Here is a 20,755-nt window from a genome sequence, read left to right as displayed (position 1 = left end):
CTTCCCTTCATCTTTCCCACTCTTTGGAAATCAATGAAGAAAAATCCTTGAGTGAGGATTAATTTATTTTTTTAAAAGAATTATGAATGTATTAGGTCATCTGGAAAACCGGATCGTCTGAGCCCCAAAATGGCACCAGCCTTGGGTGAGGATTAAAAAAAAAAAAAAGATATATGGCTAGATTGATTGATTGATTGAAATATATTTTTATTGATTTCAGAGAGGAAGGGAGAGGGATGAGAGAGAATCATTGATTGGCTGCCTCCTGCATGGTCCCTACTAGCGATCAAGTCCACAAACCAGGCATGTGCCCTTGACCGGAATTCAACCCAGGACCCTTCAGTCCACAGGCTGACTCTCTATCCACTAAGCCAAATCAGCTAGGGCAAAATTTTTTTCTTTATATAAAATTTAGAGCAATTACCTTTTAGGGCTTTAAGACAAAGGTAAGTTCATAATTGCATTAGAAATCAGAGTGATGGGTTGAGGGGAGTGAAAGCTCACAGCAAGATATGGAAAAAGATAATACCAGAATCAATTGAAAAAGATTTTCTAGAGAAAATTGGATCTAAAGCCATTTAGAAAAAGTAGGATGTAAGGCCACAGCCCATGTGGCCTGGGTTCAAAAGCCTGGAGAAAGGGCTGATGCGCAAATTAATACATAAGACAAGAAATATAAATTTGGAAATTATGGGGGAAGCCAGCTGTGAACTTAGTTCTAGAGGCTAAGCTCCACTGAATCTCCACACCCATCTTCTTTTTATTTACTAGAATACACAATTGCCTTTTAGAAATGCAAATAGACATATCAATGGTAATGTTTAGTAAACAGTGAAAGATTATCAGGTTAGGGGAGGTTGCCTTTGGCCATTGAGTCAGCAATAGGTAATAACATGCAGACATTCAACCTTCTGAATATCAAAGCCCTATTCAGCCTTCTGTCAGGACTTCTCGCATTTGTATTAATTTCTGTTGATCTTGGCTTCCAGCAGTAGGTCTCAAAGGACTAGAGAGTAATGATGTTAAAAGCTTATGGTATTGCTTTGATTTGAGTGGACACTGTACTCCCAAGGCATGCAGAGGGGTTAGGACACAGGATGGACACAATACAGAGTATGGGATTTTGCTGTACAAGGTCTTGAACTCAGCTCATTGGGCAGCTGATATCTCTCAAGGATTCTTAGGGCAAATGACAGCATTATCACAGCAGGCAGTAGTCAAAGACAGATTAGCACAGTGGCTTTCACATATGTGTGTCCACCAAAAGTAACTGGAAGGTTACAGAAAGAGATAAGAAAAATGGAGAATGGCAGCGATTGAATCATGTGATGATCAAATATGCAGAAACAGGGGCAACATTCAGGGCAGGGCATTGAGTTAAATGATTATGTTGACTACTCCAAGGCTGGAGCTGGGTTTACGGGGAGATAGATGGCTTCTGGTAGATGACATGAATTTACATTTGACCCATATTCAGTCCCCTCCTCAGCCAAGCAGTATCACTAAACCTACACATCTTAGAATAAATAGTAACTAAGACAAGTATTGTCGAAAAGCCTTTGTTGCACATGAAGATCGTGGTAATTCCAGATTTCTAGGTGACATTTTGTTTTTTGGTTTATTTTTTTTAAAGAAAATCACAATTTTAAATATTATTCCTCAAAACTTCTAAGATAATTGGTTCTGGATATTCTCTTCATCTACTATTACTTTTAAATGTGACTGTAGGTTTTTAAGACTTTCCTTTCCTGCATTGTTTTTAAATGTGATATTAAGAAAAGCCCTTTTGTTACAAAACCAATTACATTTTTATGTTATCATTCAGCATATTTTTTCTAAAGATCTCTAATTTTATTAAGTATGGTAAAACATTTTAATGTCATTTACACTGCAGAGAGAATTAGGCTTACTAAAAACCAAAATGATTGTTTAATAGCCTGAAACTCTTGTCAATAGTTAATTTTTACTAACAGTTCTCTCTATATAAAAGCAATAGGATTTTGTTCCAGTCCTTTGTTGCTGCTGTGTGTTTGCTTTGCCCATGCAGCAGCGCGCGTTTACCCATCATCCTTTACTGCCCAGTCAGTGGCTGACCTGGCAGATGGCAGTGATCTCAATTGTGAGGCATCACAGTACAACCCCTTTAGCAAATTACTTTGAGATACTTTGGCTGAATAAAACATTGTTGTATTCTCTATGAAGAGAGCCATAGAGTTAAGAGATGTTACAATCAGTTCTATTCTGATGAGACATGGCTCATCTGTATCTTTCTGTTACTGTCTTTAGAGCTTTTTGATATTTTTTTCAGTGAACCTTCTCTCTTTATGTAGCAGTACCTCTAAAGCATTTTTTTTTTCAACTTTTTTACAAGCTCTCTGTTTTTCTTTATTTGAAAAAAAAGGTCATGGGGCATATGTGACCACTTTCTATTTCAGCATCATACCTGCGAGATGGTCGTTTCCCATGTGAATATTTGTGTGGGTTAGTCAAAAGACAGTTCATAAAACGGATTCTCTGCTGAGAATGGGTTTGCTTCCTGGTCATACTATTACCTCAGTATTTTTTTCAACTATTCTGTTCCTTGGGAAGTGACCCATTTGAAATTCACCAGTGGCTTTAGATAAAATAAATATAAATGATATCTTCCAAATACTTAAGCAACTTGATATTAAATGATTGTCTTCATAGGTTGGTTACTGATTTCAGCTGTGAAACTGGCTTTTTGAATATTTGTAGCTGAAAATTTTCAATGACCCTCCTCCTTTTTCAGAGAATGGTTGGTATATTTTTTAACTTACAATTTTTTTCATTTTGTCAAAAAATTATAGCTGAGGGATTCATTTTTACCACAATTTTAAAGTAATATGCTGTGATTTTATAGTATGCCTTAAAGAAATTACATAATTTATTAATTAAAGCAGGTACTAAGGGAAATGTCCCAGTGCCAATGTATAAACATTTTATATGTAACTAGACACCCGGTGCATGAAATTTGTGCATGGGAGAGGGTGTCCCTCAGCCCAGCCTGCACCCTCTCCAATATGGGACCCCTCCAGGGATGTCCGACTGCCAGTTTAGGCCCAATCCCAACTGCTCTCCCCTGCAGGGCTGCCCCCAACTGCCCTTCCCTGCAGGCCCGGTCGCCCCCAACTTCCCTCCTCTGCCGGCCTGGTCACCCCTAACTGCCCTCCCCTGCAGGCTTGATTGCTCCCAACTGCCCTCCCTTGCAGGCCTGGTCCCTCCCAACTGCCCTCCCCTGCTGGCCATCTTGTGGCGACCATCTTGTGTGTTGGAGTGATGGTAAATTTGCATATTACTCTTTTATTAGATAGGATAATTTCCTTTTTCTTTTTTTAAAAAAATCTTTATTGTTCAGATTATTACAGATGTTCCTCTTCCCCCCCCCCCCATAGCTTCCCTCCACCCGGTTCCCACCCCATTCCAGGCCTCCTCCTCCCACTGCCACTGACCTCGTCCATAGGTGTAAGCTCTTTGTCCAATCTCTTCCCGCACCCCCCACAACCCCTTCCCCCTGAGAATTGTCAGTCTGCTCCCTTTCCATGTCCCTGATTCTATTACATTCACCAGTCTGTTCTGTTCATCAGGTTTTTTACTCATTTGATTTTTAGGTTCACTTGTTGATAGATATGTATTTGTTGTTCATAATTTTTATCTTTACCTTTTTCTTCTTCTTCCTCTTCTTAAAGAATACCTTTCAGCATTTCCTATAATACTGGTTTGGTGGTGATGAACTGCTTTCGCTTTTTTCTTACCTGTGAAGCTCTTTATCTGCCCTTCAATTCTGAATGATAGCTTTGCTGGGTAGAGTAATCTTGGTTGTAGGTTCTTGCTATTCATCACTTTGAATATTTCTTGCCACTCCTGTCTGGCCTGCATAGTTTCTGTTGAGAAATCAGCTGACAATCATATGGGTGCTCCCTTGTAGGTAATTAACTGTTTTTCTCTTGCTGCTTTCATGATTCTCACTTTGTCTTTTGGCCTTGGAATTTTAATTATGATGTGTCTTGGTGTGGTCCTCTTTGGATTCCTCTTGTTTGGGGTTCTCTCTGCTTCCTGTACTTGTAAGTCTATTTCTTTCACCAGGTAGGGGAAGTTTTCTGTCATTATTTCTTCCAATAGGTTTTCAGTATCTTGCTCTCTCTCTTCTTCTGGCACCCCCATAATTCAGATGTTGGTACGCTTGAAGTTGTCCCAGAGGCTCCTTACACTATCTTCATATTTTTGGATTCTTTTTTCTTTTCCAGTTGGGTGTTTTTTGCTTCTTCATATTTCAAATCTTTGACTTGATTCTTGGGATCCTCTAATCTGCTGTTGGATCTCTGTATACTATTCTTTATTTCAGTCAGTATATGCTTAATTTCTGATTGGTCCTTTTTCATATCCTTGAGGGTCTCACTAAATTTCTTGGAGGTTTCTAGAAGATTCTTGAGTAACTTTATAACCATGGTTTTGAACTCTATATCCAGTATTTTGCTTTCATCCATTTTTCATTTGTGACATGTTTCTTTGTCTCCACATTTTGGCTGCTTCCCTGTGTTTGTTTCTATGTACTGGGTAGCTGCTAAGTCTCCTTGAGTTGATAGAGTGGCCTTGTGTGGTAGGTGTCCTATAGGGCCCAGTGGCTCAGCCTCCCCAGTCACCTGAGGTGTACGCTCTTGGTGCACCCCTTTGTGGGCTGTTTGCAGTCTTGTTGTAGTTAACCATTGATTGCTGTTGGTATCACTGGGAGGAATTGACCTCCAGGCCAATTGGCTGTGGTGACCAGCTGTGTCTACACTGTAAGATCTGTTGCGCAGGAGACACCCTTATGGGGCAAGACTTGCTTCATTGGGGCTTTGGTGCTCACTGAGTCTGCCCCTTGAGTGTGTCTCTTATGGATGTGAAGAGTTGTAATCCGGTATGGTCTCACTCTGACCACTGGGTACACTGGCTCTTGGATCTCCAAGGAGGTGCAAGGTCAGCCACTGTCTGGGGCCACCCAGCAGGAGCTACAGAGAGATCTGCAAATTTCTCCTCTTTGTGTGGGGTTTGGAAGTGCCCAGATGAGGCCCAGCTGTGAAGCAAGGCAGGCTACTGCTGCCAGGCCTTGGGCCTTCTTTTGGAAGCTCTGGGGCTCTCTGACCCAGGTGCAGTTTGACAGGTTGTAGGCAGAGAAAGGACAGGCCATTCATATGCAAAAGCTGATGCGCACAGCTTGGGTGGGGTTGTAAATTGGGTGGGGCGGTGTCTCTGGGAATCACCAGGGTGGAGCACACAGCAATGGCTGCCAGTCGGTCCTGCACCAGAGAGGTCCCCGGGTCTCTGTGTCCCGCGCCCCTGTGCAGGAACAATATTGCTGCGAGCACCTCTGAGAGAAAGCTGCCCTCGTGTTCCTGCCCCGATGCCAGACAGTCCAGTTTCTCCCCACATGTGTCTGGGTCCCCCAGAGTCTCACCTGGAACTGGAGTTCAGAGCAAGTGGGAGCTTGTATCTCCCTCCTGATTAAAAGAGCAGCACATCCAGGTGCCAGCACTTTGCGAGCCTCCGCACCTCTTACCAGTCTCACTGCACTTTCTTCACCGCTCTAGTTGTGGAACTTCCACTCAGCCAGCTTTCCTGCGGTTCTGGGTGGTAGTTGTTCTGCCTTTTAGTTGTAATTTTGATGTGGTTGTGAGAGGCAGCAAGTATAGGTATTTACCTATGCCGCCATCTTGGTTCTGCCCCTCCTTACTTTTTCATACAATAATCTTGACTATAATTTGAAAAAGAAAAGTTCATTTTAACAGTTTGGTAACAAATTTAAAATATAAAATAGATTATGAAACAGTCTAGGAAACTAATATTTTAATATAATACAATGAGAAAAATGTGATTCTTAAATGTGAGTCAGTATTTTTTTTTTCTTTTTAATCTTGTGTCTCTAAGATAAAAGGCTGAAAGTTGATAGACTTAGATATAAAACTAGAACTTTGTTTACAAAGTAGACCAAGACCTCTATTATAAAAGAAATGTAATATAGGTAATTAAACTCAGTGTTAGGTTTGCAGCTGAAAATATATAAACTGTTTTGAAACATGGAAAACTCACTAAGATTTTCATTTTATTATTAACTCACAATTTTCTTGTAAGATGAAATTATACCTTTGGTACAGATATATAATGTATTGTGTGTCACACCTGTCAGAATGACTACCATCAACATATCAACAAACAAGTGCTGGCGAGGATGTGGAGAAAAGGGAATCCTAGTACACTGCTGGTGGGAATGCAGACTGATTCAGCCATTATGGAAATCAGTGTGGAGTTTCCTCAAAAAAATTAAATATGGAACTGGCATTTGACCCAGTGATCCCAATTCTAGGACTATATCCTAAGAAGCCAGAAACACCAATCATAAAGAATACATGCACCCTTATGTTCATAGCAAAATTATTTATAACTAGAGGCTCAGTGCATGAAATTTGTGCAAGTGGCGGGCAGGGGTTCCTAAGCCCAGCCTCTGCCCTCTAGTAGTCCTGGAGCCCTTGGGGGATGTTTGACTGATGGCTAAGCCAGCAGTCAGACATCCTTATCTCCTGTCACAGCCTCTGTGCTCGCCAGCTGTGAGCCTGGCTTCTAGCTGAGCGGCGCTCCCCCTGTGGGAACACACTGATCACCAGGGGACAGCTCCAGCATTGAGCATCTGCCCCCTGGTGGTCAGTGTGCATCATAGCAACCAGTTGTTCCACCATTTGGTTGATTTGCATATTAGCCTTTTATTATATAGGATAGCTAAGATCTAGAAACAGCCCAAGTGTTCATCAGTAGATGAATGGATTAAATAAGGGTAATTTACTCAATGGAATACAATGCAGCTGTAGAAAAGAATGATCTCTTACCCTATGAGACAGCATGGAGGGATCTGGAGAGCATTATGCGGAGCAAAATAAGCCAGTCAGAGAAAGACAAGTATCACAAGATCTTACTTATATGTAGAAGCTAATGAACAAAATAAATGGATGAACAAAAAAGACTGAGACATTGAAGCAACTGACTGACATAGAGGGAAGGGAGGTGGGCGGGGGTAGATTAAACAAAGAACTTACATTTATACAGGAAAGGCCTGCTGAGGGGTCAGGAGTGAAATGGAGGGGGTCAGTGGGGGTGAAAAAGGGAACATCTGTAATACTTTCAACAATAAAGGTAAATTTAAAAAATGTTCTCTGTATCTATGAGTCTATTTCTGTTCTGCTTGCTCATTTATTTTGATTTTTTATTTTTTAAAACATTTTTATTGATTTCAGAGAGAGGAAGTGAAAGGGAGAGAGAGTTAGAAATATCAATGAAGAGAGAGAATCATTGATTGTCTGCCTCCTGCATGCCCCCTACTGGGGATGTGCCCTAACTGGAAACCCAGTGGTGGCCTCCTGGTTCATGGGTGGAAACTCAATCAGTGAACACAACAGCTAGGCTAGATTCAATTACTGATACATATGTATTTATTGCAATTTATTTTTCATATTTTTAAAATTTATATTTATTGTTGAAAGTATTACAGATGTCTCCTTTTTTACCTCCCATTGACTCTCTCCATCCTGCACCCAATGTTTCCCCCAAGCCTTCACCACATTATTATCTGTTTCCAAGGGGTATGCATATATGCACATAAGTTCTTTTCTTATTTTTTATCTTTTTTCTCCTTCGTCTTAAAGAAGACGTTTTAACATTTTATATAAAGACTAGAGGCCCATTGCATGAAGAGATTCGTGCAATAGACCTTCCTTCCCTTGGCTTCCAGCAACTGTTATCCTCTGGCACCCTGGACCCAGGCCTTAGCTCCGGCCAGAGTCTGCCTTCTTCATCTTTGCTGCAGACTCTGGCCTGAGTCTGCCATCTTCATCTTTGCTGCAGTCTTGTCTTCTCTGCGGCACTCCACTCCTGTAGATCCCTTTGCCCCCCCCCCCCGCCCTCCCTCTCATAGCAGGTGTCCTGCCCACCTGTCCACTCCGTGCATGGAGCAGCTGGGCAGCCGCCATCTTTGGCCTTCTAATTTGCATACTCACTCTGATTGGCTGTGGGTGTAGGAGGTACAGTCAATTTACATGTTTGTCTATTATTAGGTAAGATACAAGGACTTCCCTTCCTGGTACTGGAAACCTGGGCTGATGAAGGGTCTGATGAGGGGCTGGGACCCCTTGTTTCTCAGGGGACATCCACAGTCAAGATATCCCTCCCAATTAAAAACTGCCACAAGTAGGTGTGGGGCCAGCCTGTTCTCAGTCTCCACCCCCCACTCCACACCAGTCTCCATGTGGCTCTTCTTTGATTCCCTAGTTGTGGGACTTCCATTCAGCCAGATTTTAGATGGTTCTAAATGATGATTGTTCTGTAGCTTAGTTGTAATTTTGATGTGATTGTAAGAGTGGGAGGAGGCGAGCACCTCCTTTACCTACTCCTCCATTTGACAAAAAAATCCCAGAAATTAATACATTATATATTTCCAGATGCCTCATTGTTGCAGAATTTTTAGGATAGGAATTCACATGGGCTTTATATACTGTCTACATGCTGATGACACTGTAGTTAATCTGTCTAGCCCTGTCCTCTCCCATGAACTATTTTTAAAAAATAAAGTTTCTATTTTTAATGCTCTGTGGATGTTCAATAAATTTTTGTCAAATAAACATACATTATGTTTTAGATATTGACTTGTACTGAGATGTATACATTTTTAAACATTCATTCTGTAAACTCAATCATTATGCTTAACTTTTAAACATTATTGATAAAAAAAATTAAAGAAAGAGAAAGCTTTTACTTAGGAATATATCCCAAGAAACTAGAAACACCAATCAGAAAGGATATATGCACCCCTATGTTCATAGCAGCACAATTTACAATAGCTAAAATTTAGAAACAGCCTAAATGCCCATCAGCGGATGAGTGGATTAAAAAACTGGTACATCTACACAATGGAATACTACGCTGTGGTAAAAAGAAGGAATTCTTACCATTTGCAACAGCATGGATGGATCTGCAGAGCATTATGCTAAGTGAAATAAGCCAGTCAGAGAAAGATAAATATCACTCATTTATGGAATATAATGAACAACATAAACTGATGAACAAAAACAGATCCAGAGACAGAGAAGCATCGATCAGACCATCAAACCTCAGACGGAAGGTAGGGGAGGGTGGGAGTAAGGGGGAGAGATCAACCAAAGGACTTATATGCATGCGTATAAGTCTAACCAAGGGACACAGTCACCAGGGGGATGAGGGCATGAGGGATGGGGGTGGGGGGGGGCCATGGGGGGATAAGGACACATATGTAATACCTTAATCAGTAAAGAAAAAAAAAGTTAATAGAGAAACTAACCAAGAAATATAACGGGATAAGGAGTAAATGGGGCAAACTTGCTAATTATCCTAAATTACTATTATTTGATACTAGTGGCCGGGTGCACAAAATTTGTGCACATTAAAAGGGAATTAATTAGAAAAAATATTTTAATATTGCTATTTGCCCTTTCTCTATAATAGAAGTGTCAGAGATTAAAGGAAATTAGTAAAATGTATATAAAATCTCCCTCCTGTCAGAGTCTGGGGCATGCCGCGTGACCTAGAGTCAAGTACCCACCCACCAGCCACACGCACTTTGAAAACACAGGAGACCCGGCTGGCCCCACCCACATTGGGTGAGACCCAGACCCGGCCGGCCCCACCCCCGTCAAGCCCCTCCAAGCAGGAAGCGCAGCCTCGGGTCCCCCGGAGCTGGGGCGAGGGGTGCAGCCTGAGGTCCCCTGTCAAGCCCTGCCAGGTGAGGGACATGGCCTGAGGTACCTCGGGCCGGCGCTGGGGCGAGGGGTGCAGCTTGAGGTCCCCCAGCCCGGCACTGGGGCAGGGGGTGGGGTGTGGCCTGAGGGCCCCGGTCAAGCCCTGCAGGGCAGGGGTCACGACCTGAGGTCCCCTGTCAAGCCCTGTGGGGCAGGGGGCATGGCCTGAAGTCTCCTGGCCCATAGCTGGGAGGAGGGTGCAGCCTGAGGCCCCTGTCAAGCCTAGCCGAGTGAGGGGCATGGTCTGAGGTCCCCCGTCAAGCCCAGCTCCTCCCCCCGCACCCCACAGCATCACGTCAGTGCAGAATGGGGATGCACACAGGCAGTGTCACATCCCTAGCCGGGGATTCAGTCAGGCAGCTTCATGTCAGTGCTGGGCAGGGACGCACGCAGGCCCACAGACTGGTCATGAATGGGACACTGTAATGGACAAATCAGCATATTACCTCTTTATATGTATAGATATTCCCATTTGGTTACATTACTTTAATAAAAATATATTTTAAAGCTAAAAAAATGCTTTGAATTTAATAGTTTCAAAAGTATATTTTATCCCTCGTTAGAATTGGTTAGATGCTGGACTTAAATTCTTGGGATTCTTTCTTTCTTTTTTTTTTTTCAATTGAAATGATCTTCTAATTTCTAAGTAACATTAAAATTTAAGTGTAGACATACACTGAGTGGCCAGATTATTATGATCTCTGAACGTATAATAATCTGGCCACTCAGTGTGTGTGTGTGTGTGTGTGTGTGTGTGTGTGTGTGTGTGTGTGTGTGTATATATATATATATATATATATATATATATATATATATATATATATTAGAGGCCCGGTGCATGAATTCCTGCATGGGTGGGGTTCGGCCAGCCTGGCCAGGGGGAGGGAACAAAGGCAGTTGGCCGGCCTGCCTGCTGGTCAAATTCCTGGTCGAGGGGAAAATTTGCATATTAGCCTTTTATTATATAGGATATACACTGAGTGGCCAGATTATTATGTGTTCAGAGTTCATAATAATCTGGCCACTCAGTATTTATAGAAGTTAATTTTACAGCCATTTTTGAGTGCTATCTAGTACTTTACATACTTTTTAAAGTAATGGTGGTGGTGGTGGTGGTGGTGGTGTTTTAACTTTTCTATTTTAACACTTTAAGGATGCTTTCTCTTCCTTACATACATCTGCAGAATGTTACTTCAGTTAACATATGAGATATTGTCATGCACACTTTACACATCAACCAATATTTGACATCAGATTTATATCTATAATAATAAAAGCATAATATGCTAATTAGACTGGACGTCCTTCCCAATGACCTTCTAGATGAAGCTGGGGCTGTTAGGGAAGCCCGGGTCCCAGGTGCTAGAGGGAAGCAGGTGCCGGCAGCTGGGGGAAGGAAGGCCTACTCTTGCACAAATTTCATGAATCGGGCCTCTAGTTAATAAAATAATGACCTATTCTACTAACCAATCCATTAATTGAAATACTTTCCTTTCTTTTGTTTCAAACTTGAACTTACCCTTCACTCCTCTCTTTTTCATATGATTGTCACCAAAATTGGGTTTCTATGTTGTCCTCAGATAGAAATATCAGTATACTTTACTTATTTATGAATGCTTATGAGTAACTGTCTATAAAAATTTTTTTTCTGAAACTTCTGGAGAGCAAATCACTATAGATCAAGATTATCTGAGGGTATGTAGCACATGTGTTTCAGACAACATGGTCTTTTATTGGAGAAAATAAAAGAGCAGGAAAAAGAATTAATACCAAGTCTGACGTTGCTTAGTGTTTTCTTAGAGAGCCTCAAGCTCAATGTCTATCTGTGGAAGTTGGTTTGGACTGTTTTTGAATCATGCATGTGTGTTGTTGTTGTTTTTTTAATCAGATATAGATTTCCAAGTTAAAGAGTCTACCTTCAGCAATTGCTTTCCATAAGATTTAGGAAAAGAATTTGATGAAAATGCCTTAAAGCTTTCAATTTTGTAAGCTAAAAGTATTATAGCACTGTAAATTATCCTTTGTACTTTAAACTTTGCGAACATGGTCTGGTTTGTCAGTTTTTAAACCATGATGAATGTTTCCAATAAACTTGATTATGAAAATAAAGAATAGTTGTTATAGAGAGGTTATTAAACAGATGATTGTGCATTATCATTCTCTCATCCTAACAGAAACCTGCTCCAATGCAGACTTTTATCCTCCATTATCTGAAGTATTGGACACTCAGTCCTACACATTTATTAATTACTAGAGGCCCAGTGCATGAAATTCGTGCATAGGGGGTTGTCCCTCAGCCCAGCCTGCACCCTCTCCAATCTGGGACCCCTCTCACAATCCAGGACTGCTGGATGTCAACTGCTCGCCTGCCTGGCTGCCTGATTGACCCTAACTGCTTCTGCCTGCCAGCCTGATCACCCCCTAATCACTCCCCTGCCAGCCTGATCGACACCTAACTGCTCCCCTGCTGGCCCAATTGCCCCTAACTGCCCTCCCCTGCTGGCCTTGTCACCCCTAACTGTCCTCCCCTGCCAGCCTGGTCGCCCCCAACAGCCCTCCCCTGTAGGCCTGGTTGCCCATAACTGTCCTCCCCTGCAGGCCTAGTTGTCCCCAACTGCCCTCCCTTGCTGGCCTGGTCACCCCTAATTTACCCCCTTTCTAGCCTGGTCTCCCCTAACTGCCCTCCCCTGCTGGCCTGGTCACCCCTAACTGTCCTCTCCTGTAGGCCTGGTCGCCCCCAACTGCCCTCCACTGCTGGCCTAGTCACTCCTAACTGCCCTCCCTTGCCAGCCTGGTCCCCCCCAACTGCCCTCCCCTGCAAGCCTGGTCGCTCCCAACTGCCCTCCCCTGCAGGCCTGGTCACCCCCAACTGCCCTCCTCTACCAGCCTGGTCACCCCTAACTGCCCTCCCTTGCCAGTCTGGTCACCCCTAACTGCCCTCCCCTGCAGGCCTGGTCCCCCCAACTGCCCTCCCCCTCAGGCCTGGGTCCCCCCCAACTGCCCTCCCCTACAGGCCTGGTTCCTCCCAACTTCTGTCCCCTGCTGGCCTGATCTCCCACAACTGCCCTCCCCTGCTGGCCATCTTGTGGTGGCCATCTTGTGTCCACATGGGGGCAGCCATCTTTGACCACACAGGGGCAACCATCTTGTATGTTGGAGTGATGGTCAATTTGCATATTACTCTTTTATTAGATAGGATTTGTTTAATAAGGATGAACTTAAGGGTTCTATTATTGTGTTGTCGTTTATTTTTGTTTTGCAAAAGAAAAATGGATATTGAGGCCATTTTCCGAAATAGTTTTCCCTGGAAAGTTTTAATGAAAAAGGAATAAAATAATCAAGTTAAATATGTTAATACTGGGCAAAACTAGTGAACCAGAAGGAGACAGTTTGGCACTGATTTTTAGGGAGCTCACACTTATTGGGTACATATCTATCACAAAAGAAGAACTCATTTTGGATATATTGACAAGTTAGAATTTTTTGTTGTCAACAGGTTTGGCAAACATCGAAAAGATGACAAGATTGAGAAAACGAGTAAAATAAAAATACAGGACTCCCTTACTTCAGAAGAGGAGAGAATACGAATGAAGCAGGAGCAGGAGAGGTAGACATCAGTTATTTGATTAAACCTCATTAGATAGAGGTTCTTCCTTTCTTTCTACTCTTTCTTTTTATTTCTTTTTTTAATATAAAGAATTTGGCCCTGGCTCATGTGGCCTAGTTGGTTAGAGCGTTGTCCCGTACACCAAAAGGTGGCTGGTTTGATTCCCAGTCAGGGCACATACCCAAGTTGTGGGTTCACTCCCTGGTGGGGATATGCGCGGGAAGCAGCTGATCAAATGTTCCTCTCTCCCTCTCTTTCTCCCTTTCTCTTTCTAAAATCTATAATTAAAAAAAAAAAAAATGTAAAGAATTTACATTCAATTGATTTTTATTTTTTCTGCATGAATCCAAATACTGATGATTATGGGATGAATACAATGCAAAAAAAAAGGTTCAAATGAAAGAAAAACTTACACTTTTTTTGGACATTAAAATTGATTTTATTGGTTTTAGTTAAGCCATTTTGCATAGGAGGTAGTAAGGCAGTAGATGCATGCATCTGGAAGAAATAAAGAGTGTTTACTCAGTTGGCTTCAAACTTAGTGTTCCAAGTTCTCAGAATTCTGACATCAGAATCAGAATCCATATAATTCAGGTAACCTTTGCATTTAGGTTAGACATTGTCATAGAAACAGCTTGACTTTTAACAATTAACCTTTTTGTAGAAAAACATATTTTTCTATAGCTGAGTTTCCCATATTTCCTCTGACCTCTTGAATCAGAAGAAGTAAATCTAAATGGGATTAGTTTCATCAAGTATTTTATACACATACATACACACGCACACACACACACACACCCACACACACACACACACACACTCATGAATGTATATGTTTATCATGCAGAGTAACAAAAATTTTTAAGAATTTATTTATTTGCTTGAGCCAATTCAGGCTTATTTTTCATGAGAGCTGATTTAGGTGTATTTGGAATTGTACCATCTCTTTGAGTTGGAAAAAACTAGGTGCTTTGATGCTTGTGAAAGCCCAAACATAATATGAGCAAATGAGTATCCATGAGAGTGTGTGTGTGTATGTGTGCACATGCCTATATTTTGGTTAATTAAATATTATTTTAGTATTTTATTAGTAAGTGTAAAAGGGAAGTTTTTGTTGTTTCACCATATATTAAATACAAAATACTTTATTATAAAAGAGTAGTATGCAAACTGTCCCCTCGGGAGTTCTTCCAGGAGTTCAACCAGGGGGCAGTGCCGACCGGAGGAAGGGAGGGAGGCCCCGGCCGACTGCCACCAGCTGCTAGAGACCCTACCAGTGCACAAATTTTGTGCACTGGGCCTCTAGTATAATAAAAAATGTTTATTTTTATAATGTTCACTTTCTCAGGAATCTCTTACCTTTGTTAAGAAAAGGAAAAGATTTTAACATGTTAACATTAACAAATTGATATAAGACAATATAATCAATTGTGAAAATAGATGACTGTAGAGCTTGGGGAAGGGGAGAGATTGGTGGGGCTAAAATTAATAATAAGTGCTTCATAGAAATGGTTATTTGGTGTCTAGGTGTAGCTCCCAAAAACTTATGCATTTAGAAAAATGGAAAAATTCTGTACCCACAGCCAGTCCCTCCCTATCCTTCACCCCACACAAGTGTCCTGGAGGGTGGGCAATCTTTGAAATGCTTAGATTCTTTAAAAATTTTGGTGTATTAGTGATTAGTAGTATCTCTATGAATGCTTTTCTTTTATTTCTTTAAAAATTTTAATTATTTTATCTGGTACCACCTCATTTTAGCCTTAAGGGATGAAACAACTTTTCCTCATACCTATAAGGTAGGTTAAAGAGCAAAACTTCAGTCATAGAAATTTGAAGATATAATTAACCCTCTTGAACAATTCATGAATCAAACAGCATCCCATCTAGCAAGTAAATAAGTGGTTTGAGGAACCATGAAAAATAGAAGGTTTTTGTAGAAAACTGGGCTGGACAAGAAAGTCATTAGCAAAAGAAAAGAAAGGATTGTTTCAGGCAAGGTCACCTTCCCTAAAGAAGTTGGGGGTCTTCTCAGGCAGATAGTCTCAGCTTCCTCTGGGGAAGATGGAGAGGCCCACAGGACAGATTACCTCATTGGTGTTGACCAGAAAATTCAGACTGACTGATTGAGACTGCATTTCCAGAGCAGGTTCGAAACTGCAGTTGATATCAAGGTGCATCATGTCTAGGTTCGGTGTTAGGGGCGTTAGTATGATAGTGCCTCCATTTGGGGCCTGTGGTTTTCTCTTTAACAGGTACCACTATTGATTCCAACGTGTGTTCTTCCCTTGAATTGGAAATGTGTCTTTAAAACAGTTGTTCCTACTTGAGAAAAAAATTTTAGGAACCATTTTGAAATCTATGTAAGTCTTTTCAATGAGCCTTTACTCAGATATTACAAAAATAATAAAAATCCCACTTAATATTATGACTTTTTTCTATTGATGGTTTCTACAGTTATTGCTACTGAAATGGCATATTTTACATATTTTTAAAGTAAGAAATTTAGTGAAATATTGTCTCTCATTTGGGAATTCAGCATAGACACCAAGTTGGTAGCTTATATATTGGTGGGTGGCGTTGTTAGATTTCCCTAGCAGGGTAAGCTAAAGCTTTGATGGGTTGAGCCACAGTATTTCTGAAGTCTGTCATTTGCAGAAGTGTTTTGAGGAGCAAATAGAGTATTTAATTAGTTGACTAAAAACTACTTTATATTGAACTGTCTCTTCCAGTTGTCTTGTAGCATAAATTTCATTCTGCTGTGAATTTAGATTTTATTTAATGAATTTTTGTAATAATGATTTTTACACATAGGAAATACTGTTGGGAAAAAACCCAGGAACTTTCTTATTGTTTCTGGGTGGCAGTACAATAAGTTGGGGTAAAATGTTTTCCAAAAGAGTTGATTGTATGATCTTCAACATTGTTTTGAAGGTGATTAACAACTATCTAATATGTAGTAATTTGAAATTTATCTTTAAAATTTTTGTTACACTAATATTAGTACATTTTATCTTCTGTAGACATTAACAGCATTTCTAAAAATTAAAATCATTTAAGGTCAATTTCTTTTTTTTTTGAGTCTTTTGAAAAAAATGTAACATTGATAGTTTTATGTATTGAAGCTTCTTTTTTTTTTTTTGTATTGAAGCTTTTTAAGCTTTAGAGATTGAAGTATTTGGGGTATAATGGAGTAATTTAGGTATGCAATTGATTTTCCATCCTGAGGAGTTGGTCACTCCTTTTTTGGACATAAAAAGATTTTACTTCATAGTCATAAAATAGTTATTCTCATCTTACTCCATTGCAATTAGTGATAAAACCATTTATTATAAAAGCAAAAATCCTCATGAATAGAAATGTTACAGGAACAGAAGTCTTGTTTGTTTTATTTTCATCATGCATCATCCATCTTAATTAGAGAAAAAGGGTGGTGAACACTGTGACAAGAGTCTGGAATGAAATCACTAATTGATGTCAAGCTGAAGAGAGACTGTTAGTATGAATTTAGTGACAACAGGACAGAAATTAACCTTATTACTTTATTTAGTATATTACATTATTTTGTGTATTATTTACAATGCAGGTTCAAGGCCACTTCATTACCATCAGGGAAAACACCTTTTTTTTTTTTTTAAGTAAAAAGTAAAGGTGTGAATATTTTTATTTCAATTACAAATTGAAATGATAAATTCTTTTAAGTCTTAGTAAAAACATTAAAGGTTTTAATATTTCTTTTCCCTCCCTCCCTTCCTTCCTTCTTTTCTCTCTTTCTCTCTTTACATGTCAAGGCTAGGGAAATAGTCCATGATGGTGCTGCCCAGCAACATTAGTCAGTACAGCTGTCTATGATCATTTAAATCTCAGAATAGCTCTGTTGTTCATAAGTAGGAAGGACTTTCTGAAAGCAATATATATTTATTTCCTTTGCTAAGTTTTGGGCTAATCAGTTTCTTCTGTCATTGTTGAGGTTTGGCCTGAGATAAATAAGATGAATGCTAAACAGCAACCTGACTCTTCAGAAAAAGGAATGACTCTTATATCTTAGAGATAATTTGTGACTTCAGGGTCACAAAAAAGAATAGAGGGGGTGTTTGTTTATGGTATTGACCATCTGGAACTATTGTGGGCTCAACCATGAGACACTATCTTTTTTAAAAGTTTCCTTAAGAAACTATACTATTTTTATTAGGTCCCAAAAATATTTTCTCCCCTCAACCAATTATTTTTTTCGTGAAATAAGTTTTTCCACAAAGAAGGGAAATATATAACATGTAAATAAAACTCTGGTTGTGTTACAAAGTTTATTTTCTCAAATCAAATCATAATAAGCAAGACATTCAAGTATAAAAGTATATAATAAAACCATTTGTGTATTTTGTTACTTTGACTAAATTGTCACTAAAATTCCCCAACCTACAATGCATTCCTAGTTTTTAAAATCTACTTTTGACTGACATTTGCACAGCAAGCTTCCTTAGCATTTCCTTCTAGAATGAACTTAAAAATGCACAGTAACTTAGGCTAACCATCAGATTTGGTAGCCTTGCGCAGCACTTCTCTCACCTTGTGGGCTGCAGGCATGCTATAGTTTTAATTTAATGTTTTCATTACAAGTTTGAGCCACCAGGGTGGAAAGGAGGGGTGCAAACAACTTTTATAACTAAATTTATAACTAAATTCATTGGTGATGACAATGTTAACAATAAAAATATAATTTCTTTTGTTATTGGAGCTTAGAAAAAATCAGGTTTTTTTGGAATCTACTATAGAAGTGACTGTAATGTTTATTGGATTTGATGATTAGTGGCAATTAGTAATATTATGTCAATTTGGGTAAGAGAAAGCAATTTATGAATAGTATTTCATGCTGCTGAGCATTTCTTCTGAACAATTGACTTGGTAGAAATTGACCTTCAATGAACATTTGTTTCTGAGTGATTTGGCACAAAAGAACATTCAAATCCAGAACTCATCAATAATATAATGACACTAGAGGCCCAGTGCACGGGATTTGTGCACTGGTGGGGGCGTGGCCTGTGGGGATCGGCCTGCTGTGGGAGCGCTGCTCACCCCGGTCTGCCGAGCCTCTGTGGACCCGCCCTCTGAGCAGCTGCTCCCTGGTCCAGTATCTTCCGAAGCACTCACCTCTCCAGAGGACCCAGTTGAGGCTGGGCCCAGGGACAATAGCACTGAGAGGTGGAGGAATAGGCCTCAGTCCCGCAGCAGCCACGAATCCGCCTCCCAGCCTCTGGGGTCAGCTCTGCGAGTAGCGCACTGACCACCAGGGGGCAGCTCCTGTGTTGAGCATTTGCCCCCCAGGTGATCAGTGCGCATCATAGCAGCAGGTCAATTGGTCGTTCTGGTCATTCCGCCATTCAGATGCTGGGCTTTTAGTATATAGACTAGAGGCCCGGTGAACAAAATTCGTGCACTGGCGGGGGCATGTCCCTCAGTCTGGCCTGCACTCTCTCCAATCTGGGACCCCTTGAATGATGTCCTACTGCTGGTTTACAGGGATCAGGCCTCAACTGGCAGTTGGACATCCCTCTCACAATCCGGGACTGCTGGCTCCTAACTGCTCACCTGCCTGCCTGATTGCCCCTAACCACTCTGCCTGCTGGCCTGCTTGCCACCAATTGCCCCCTGCTGCTGTCCTGCTCGCCCCCAAATCCCCCCCCCCCCCCCGCCAGCCTGATCACCCCCAACTGCCTTCCATGCCAGTGTGCTCACCCTCAACTGCCCCCCTGCTGGCCTGCTCACTCCAAACTCCCCCCCCCTGCTGTTCTGATCACCTCCAACTGACCCCCACTGATGGGGTGAGGGGCTGATGGCTGTTTGCAGGCTGGCCAAGCCCCCCAGTGGGGACCCTCACCCCATGGGAGTGTGGCCAGCCTGGGTGAGGAGCTGAGGGCTGTTTTCAGGCTGCCCACACTCCCTGGCAATCCAGGCTCCCAGCACCTCCTTTTTTTCTTTTCTTTCTTTTTTTTTTTTCAGCGCCTCCTTGAATGGAGGCCAGGGCCGGCTGAAAGCAGGTATCTGGGATTTATTTATCTTCTATAATTGAAACTTTGTAGCCTTGAGTGGATGCCAGGGCCAGTTGTCCCTGGCAACCCAAGCTCCCAGCCCCTCCTTGATTGGAGACCAGGGCTGGCTAGAAGCAGGTATCTGGGATGTATTTATCTTTTACAATTGAAACTTTGTAGCCTTGAGCGGAGGCCAGAGCCGGCCATGGCGGGTGGGAAACTTGGCTTCCTCCATTGCCAGGGGCAACCCAAGCCTCCTGCTCACTCCAGCTCCATGTCCCCTGCCATCTTTGTTGGGCTAATTTGCATACTCACTCCTGATTGGCTGTGGGTGTAGTGGAGTGATGGTTAATTTGCATGTTTCTCTTTTATTAGTGTAGATTTGCCAATAAGTTTGGGGAGATTACTTAGTTCATGCTTTCCTTAAGAAGAGAATATCAATATTTTCTTTTTCTGATGGCTTCCCTTCTTAACAGGACTGCATTTTCCAACATAAGCTAGATTGTCTTCACTTTTAATGAAGTGAGCGCCATATGGTTCACTCATTCATAAACCAATCTAAGTTACTCCCTTTGATTTCAGGGTGTTCTCTACAAATACAGAGCTTTTGGCTTTATTTCTATTATAGTCCTTCATGTTTCTTTAGGTTCCCAAATTTCAAGACTTATGTGAATGTCCAGTTACTCTGAACACCTGTAATATTAGGTGATGATGTGATATAACTGAATATAGTAGTAAAGTGGGTTGTCAGATAAGTGATCATAATTGAGCTTCAAATTAATATCCCATTGAGTTGAAGAAGTTATTTCTCTTTCTCTGTAGTTTTTCTGGCTGAATACAAAGTCAAAAAGTATGGTGCAAAGTATAAAATTATCTCTTAACTTTTATAAGTATTTCATATAGATAGATAGTATTTAGCGGTAATCAGCTTATGTAATATCATTGACTGTCATCATGCTCCTAAATACTAGTAAGTAGGCTATAATAAAAAATCTATAAATTTAGCTAATTTGACATTAGATTTTGAATTGATATTTCTGTTATAAATATTTTGTCTATGGGACTTATATTTATTAGAATGTAGGACTCTCCTGATAAAAAAATTAAATTTTCCAACATTCTCCTATGAGTTAAGAAAGTCATTGGTTCTCAATTCAGGAAATAAGTTCCCCCCAGGGAGGTTTTGGGTACCTGTGAACCACTAAGTACACTGATGGATGGGAGGTGGCTGGAACCAGTTGTGCAAGGAGTTCCACACAACAAATTGCTCCTTCTCAGATATCACTGGACCCCTGTTGAGATACTCTGAG

At 41.0% G+C, this 20,755-nt stretch overlaps 1 protein-coding gene across 15 annotated transcripts in view; it reads left to right on the top strand.

Annotated features, from left to right (window-relative positions):
* Nucleotides 1-20,755, top strand: part of PARD3 (par-3 family cell polarity regulator) — a 781,475-nt gene that overhangs the window by 550,219 nt on the left and 210,501 nt on the right. For 11 of the 15 annotated variants that reach the window (XM_080641363.1, XM_080641381.1, XM_080641377.1 and 8 more), the window contains one exon: nt 13,312-13,422. The exons of the other annotated variants lie outside the window; for them this stretch is intronic. In XM_080641363.1, coding sequence (XP_080497489.1) covers nt 13,312-13,422 — 111 coding nt within the window. The remainder of the gene's footprint in view (nt 1-13,311; nt 13,423-20,755) is intronic. 15 annotated transcript variants of the gene reach the window in all.

This window comes from Plecotus auritus (genome assembly GCF_963455305.1).
Source record: "Plecotus auritus genome assembly, chromosome: 1".
NCBI lineage: Eukaryota > Metazoa > Chordata > Mammalia > Chiroptera > Vespertilionidae > Plecotus > Plecotus auritus.
The sequence above is the reverse complement of the archived record's forward strand: the minus strand, read 5'-3'. Positions and strand labels throughout refer to the sequence as shown.